This window comes from Sciurus carolinensis, chromosome 2 (assembly GCF_902686445.1).
Source record: "Sciurus carolinensis chromosome 2, mSciCar1.2, whole genome shotgun sequence".
In the NCBI taxonomy this organism is placed as follows: domain Eukaryota; kingdom Metazoa; phylum Chordata; class Mammalia; order Rodentia; family Sciuridae; genus Sciurus; species Sciurus carolinensis.
In genome coordinates this window covers 158403974-158410215 of record NC_062214.1, presented here as the reverse complement: position 1 = coordinate 158410215, position 6242 = coordinate 158403974, and the positions used below count along the sequence as shown (strand labels likewise).

The following is a 6242-nucleotide window of genomic DNA, read 5'->3' as shown; positions in this document are numbered from 1 at the left end:
ACATTGTGCCTTAGAAAAAATTCCATATAAATGTATACCTTTAAAATATTTTCTATAACATGTAGTATCCGTTATATAACCACACCATTGCTTTTACTAACCAATCTATTATTGATAGTCACTACATTACTTCTAATTATTTGTTGTTATAAAAAACTACAGGCATGAACCTTGAGTTACATGATTTCATAAGTAAGGGCAGGTAACTGTACCTGTAAAACATATTCATAGATGTCAAAAGTGATGCCCTTCCCACTATTCCATTTTACACTTCAGGCTTCAGAGAAACAACTCACAGACAGGCTTATGATTTATATTTATTTTATTCAAAAACTTTACCTAAATACCAAAATTGTACTTTTCATCTGAATAAAAAATTAGAAATGTTTTTTCAGAATATGCTCAAAGACCAAAACAGCTTGAGAGGTGGTTTTTTAAGCCAAAGTGAAATGCCTTCATAAACAGGCTGGCTCTCACTTCCCACTCAGAAGGTATCCGCCCCTGAGGACTCCACGTCTTCCTGCATGGTGCTGATGCTCAGAGACTGAGAGCAATCCTCGAGTTTCATCGAGGGCAGTGTCACGGACATCTTAGCAGGCGACATCTGAGAAGTGAAGAGTGGCACTGCCTCACCACCTGCATAAAGGAGAAGTGTATTCAGCGACACCAGCAAATCCTGACTATTTTAGGTGCTTTTCCCTTTCTAAATAATAGGGGTGGGGGACCAAACCCAGGACTGCATGTAAGGCAATTGCTTTTCTCAAGGTGCTCAGCATTCGTCAAAGAACTAAAACACACCCTCGCCCCTTTCCCCACTTGGTCATAAGCAGTTAGAGAAAACATTTAGAAGTATATAAGTGTTAAAAATGGTGCAGTGAATTAGACAAAGGGGAATGAAGGGAAGGGAGGGAGAATGGGAATAGTAAAAGACAGTGGAATGAAGTGGATATAACTTTCCTATGTTCATACATGAATACACAACCAATGAAACTCCACATTCTGTATAATCACAAGAGTGGGATCCTAATTAGAATAAGTTATATTCCATGTATGTATAATATGTCAAAATATAATCTACTGTCATGTATATCTAAAAAAAACAAAAATATTTTTAAAAAGTGGTGATACAGAAGATAAATGTCAGGTAAGACCAGGCAGGGTGGTTAAGACCAAGTCTCTGAAATCCAGACTTAATCTCTTACTGGCTGTGTGACTTTGGGCAGGTTATTTTAACCTCTAGTTCAGTTTCCTCATATGTTAAATGGGATAGTATACAAGGAAAAAATAATGTCAGTAAAGAGTTCAACAACAGAGCTTAGCACTTAGTAAGTGCTCAAAAATTGAGAGCCACCATTACCACTGAAGGATCACTACTGCCTATCACCACTGCCACCATTAAGTAAATAGCTAATCCAACTACCAATCCATTGTAAAAACTGGAAAAATAGGGATTTGTTATTGGTTACAGAGAGAATGTGATTTTTAAAAAAAAATATAAGCTGTGTAAAAGCATTTGAAAGCAAAGGTTGCCAAGGCACTTTGCTCTTCCTCCCACTCCTAGAGATGGACCTTCCACTCAGGATCATGCTACTAATAATCATTACTGAGTGTCTGCTATTAATTAACAGAACTTACATAAGTGAAAAACAATATCAAAGAAAAAATATTTAAGTAGTTATTCAAATATTATTGACATTTAACTTGGAAAGCATTGTTTCTATAAAACATATTTTTCATTATCTTTGCATTTAATAAATATGGAAAAAATTCCACTCCATGATTGAGAGCAAGATTATTACTGATTAATATAGAAGATGGTTGGTAGGCAGAGAGGAAGCCCCTTGAGATGAATATACCTATGTATCTCTATCTGCCTGGACCCTAATGCACTCTTCTATATTTACAGTATATTACCAAACAATATAAAGAATGTCAACTTGGTATTATTTATGACTATAAAAATTCTTATTTTCAATTTCATGGATTTACTATAAGTATAATAAACACCTTAAAAACAAATTCTCTTAACAATCTTTGTGTGTATGTGTGTTGGGTGGGGTGGGGTGCTGGGAACTAAACCTAGAACTTTTTACCTGCTGGCAAGAGCTCTCGCTAAGCTATGTTCCCAGTCATTTTTATTTTATTTTGAGATAGAGTCTTGTTAAGTTGCCCAGGCTGTCCTTGAACTTGTGATTCTCCTCCTCGGCCTCCTGAGAGGCTAGGATGACAGGTGTACAACACCGTGCCCAACTTCCTAAACAATCTTAAAGACACTTCTGAATAAAGAATCATAGTTATTTTCTAAAATCCTTTTTCAAGTTGTTTCTGAAGTAATAAATTGGGAATTTCCATGAATTTTTTATAGGGGCCAATAGTAAAAGTAAGACAGTTTTGGAGATTTTGATGATGACCCAATCACAGTTGTCCAAGATGATCAGAACACTTGTAAAGGCAAATTCCTTTCATATTAGGAAGTCTAACGAAGCCTATTTATTTATTTTCTTGACAATATTAATTTTATTGAGTTAAAACAGGCATTCATGAATACTTTTTCTTTTTAATTTTTTCTAATTAGTTATACATGACAGAATGCATTTTGATACATTATACATAATGGAGTATAACTTCTCATTCTTCTGGTTGTACATGATGTAGGATTATAACAGTCATGTACTCTTACATGCACATAGGGTAATAAAGTCTAATTTATTCTGTTATTCTTCCTGCCCCTATACCCCCTCCTCTCCCTTCACTCTGTTCTAATCCAAAGTACTTCTATTCTTCCCTAGTTCCCCCCTACTCCACCTGCCTTTATTGTGAATTAGCATCCGCATATTACAGAAACATTCAGCCTTCAGTTCTTTGACGTTGGGCTTATTTCACTTAGCACGATATTCTCCAGCTCCATTCATTTACTAGCACATGTCATAAATTCATTCTTCTTTAAGGCTGAGTAAAATTCCATTTGTGTATATATCACAGTTTCTTTATCCATTCATCTGTTAAAGGATACCTAGGTTGGTTCCATAGTTTAGTTATTTTGAGTTAAGCTGCTATAAACATTGATGTGGGTATGTCACTGTAGTATGCTGATTTTAAGTCCTTTGGGTATAAAACTGAAGAGTGGGATAGCTGGGTCAAATGGTGGTTCCATTCCAAGTTTTCTGAGGAATCTCCATATTGCTTTCCATAGTGGTTGAACCAGTTTGAAGTGCCACCAGCAATGTATGAGTGTGCCTTTAACCCCACATCCTTGCCAACATTTATTGTTGCTTGTATTCTTATCAGAATATCAATCTTCAATTGCCATTCTGATTGGAGTGAGATGAAATCTTATTTGCATTTCTCTAATTGATAGAAATATTGAACATTTTTTCATCCATTTGTTGATCAATTGTATATATTCTGTGAAGTTCTGTTGAGTTCCTTTGCCCATTTATTGATTTGGTTATTTGTTTTTTGTTGTCAAGTTTTTTGAGTTCTTTATATATCCTGGACATTAATGCTCTATCTGAGGTGCATGTGGTAAAAATTTTCTCCTATTCTGTAGGCTCTCTCTTCACATTATTGAGTGTTCCTTTGCTGAGAAGCAGCTTTTAGTTTGAATCCATCCATTTACTGATTCTTGATATTACTTCTTGTGCTTTAGAAGTTTTTGTTAACAAAGTCAGGTCCTAGACCAACATGGTGAAGATTTGGGCCTACTTTTTCTTCTATTAGGTGCAGGGTCTCTGTTCTAGTGCCTAAGTCTTTGATCCACTTTGATCTGAGTTTTGTGCAGAGTGAAAGGTAGGGGTTTAATTTCATTTTGTACATGTGGATTTCCAATCTTCCCAGCACCATTTGTTTGAAGAGGCTCTTTTCTCCAGTGAATATTTTTGACACTTTCATCTAGGATAAGATAACTGTATTTATGTGACTTTGTCTCTGTGTCTTCTATTCTGTACCACTGATCTACTGTCTGTTTGGTGCCAGTACCATGCCAGGTTGTTACTATGGATCTGTAGTATAATTTACAGTCTGCTATTGTGATGCCTCCTGCTTCACTTTTCTTGCTAAGAATTGCTTAGCTATTCTGGGTCTCATATTTTTTCAAATGAATTTCATGATTGCTTTTCTAATTCTATGAAGAATGCCATTAGGATTTTAATAAGAATTGCATTAAATCTGTGTAACACTTTTGGTCATATGGTCCTTTTGACAATATATTTCTGCCTACCCAGGAGCATGGGAGATCTTTCCATCTTCTAAGGTCTTCTTTAATTGCTTTCTTCATGTTCTGTAGTTTTCATTGTAGAGGTCTTCACCTCTTTTGTTAGATTGATTCCAAAGTATTTTATTTTTTGAGGCTATTGTGAATGGAGTTGTTTTCCTAATTTCTCTTTCAGTGTATTCATCACTGATGTATAGGAACACGTTTGATTTACGGGTGTTGATTTTATATCCTGCTACTTTGCTGATTCATTATTAGTTCTAGAAGTTTTCTGGTGGAATTTTTTGGATCTTCTAATATAGAATCATGTTGTCTGGCAAATAGCAATAGTTTGAGTTCTTTTTTTTCCTATTCGTATCCCTTTAATTCCTTCTTCTAATTGCTATGGCCAGAGTTTCAAGGACAATGATGAATAGAAGTGTTTTTGATGTGTCTTTGGTTTTGTCATCAGGGTGATACTAGTCTCATAGAATGAGTTTGGAAGGGTTCTCTCCTTTTCTATTTCATGGAATAATTTGACGGTATTGGTGTTAATTTTTCTTTGAAGGTCTTGTAGAATTCGGCTGGTCCTGGGCTTTTCTTGATAGGTAGGCTTTTGATGGTGTCTTCTATTTCATTGCTTGAAATCAATCTGCTTAAATTGTGTATGTCCTCCTGATTCAGTTTGGGTAGGTTATACGTCTCTAGAAATTTGTCGATGTCCCAAAGATTATTTTAATACTGTGGCCATCCTTTTTTTTTCTTGTATCAATTTCATTTTTTATAAAAAGAAGAAAGTAGGTTTTGCATCATTATAATAAAATCACAAACTACAATACCATTGTATTTAAGAGGAAGGCAATTCTTAAATAGAATATTTTAAAAAAAGAAAGACTTGAAATTTAGCTCTCTCAGGATATGATAAAAACTAAAGTTAAGAAATACTAAGGGTCTGGGGTTGTAGCTCAGTGGGAGAGTGCTTGCCTAGCACATGTGAGGCACTGGGTTTGATCCTCAGTACCAAATAAATAAATAAATAAAATAAGTTAAAAAAAAAAAAAAGAAATGCTAAAAACTGCCAGCCCAGGGTGTAAGTCTGTAATCCCAGCAGCTTGGAAGGCTGAGGCAGGAGAATTGAAAGTTCAAAACCAGCCTCAGCAACTTAGCAAGATCCTGTCTCAAAATAAGTTTTTTTTTTTTTTTAAAGGGCTGGGGATGTGGTTTGGAGGTTAAGCTTCCCTGGGTTTAATCCCTGGTACCAAATTTTAAAAAGGAATAAAAAAAGGAGGAGGAGAAGGAGGAAAGAGAATGAAGAGGGAGAAAGAAAGAAAGAAAAAAATAAAAACCACATTTAAAAAATAAATCTTTATAGTTCATAAGCATTATTAATGCCTTATATTGTACAAAGCCATGATGCAGACAGAGTACACAAAATAACAAGAGAAGCATCCAATATCGAGCTTCCTTACCCTGTCAATAAGTAAAAAAATAACAGATATAATAACAAAGGCCTACAACAATTAATATTTAACTCATATAATCAATTTAATATTACATTCCCCCAATTATTAAGAAAAATATCATTCCTTGAGTTACTCATTGATCTGCCAAAAACTACCACTGATGCCAAAATACTTGTCTGTTACCTAATTTCAAAAAACTGCTTTATATATACCTTCATTTTCTATAATACACATAAAATTACTGATTAAATTGCTCAAAGACATAACTTGAGGGAATTCTGAAGAAATTTCCACGGAATATAATAAATTCAGTCATTGCAAAGTCATTACTTGCAGTTATTGCTTTATATTTATATAGCAATGCAAAATTTTATAAATATCTTTCCCCCAAACATCTAACAGAATTGTGGGAGACAAAGTAACAGAGATGCAGAGAGAGTAAAGTAGCTTTCAAAAGGCATAAGCTGACTAAACAAAAATCTGTCTCAATCTAGCTAAGATGGTGCTCAGAGGATACACAGAAAAGAGCCCCCATTCTCAAGATGTTCATGATCTATTGGAGATAAACATGTACAGGAATACTTAGT

The 6242-nt window shown here is 34.7% G+C and overlaps 1 protein-coding gene across 1 annotated transcript in view; it reads right to left on the bottom strand.

Moving 5' to 3' along the window:
* Nucleotides 1-287: 287 nt before the first annotated feature.
* Nucleotides 288-6242, bottom strand: part of Kiaa0586 (KIAA0586 ortholog) — a 114677-nt gene continuing 108722 nt past the window's right edge. The window contains 1 exon segment of the mRNA XM_047541183.1: nucleotides 288-636. Within this exon segment, the coding sequence (XP_047397139.1) occupies nucleotides 485-636 (152 nt within the window). The 3' untranslated portion in view covers nucleotides 288-484.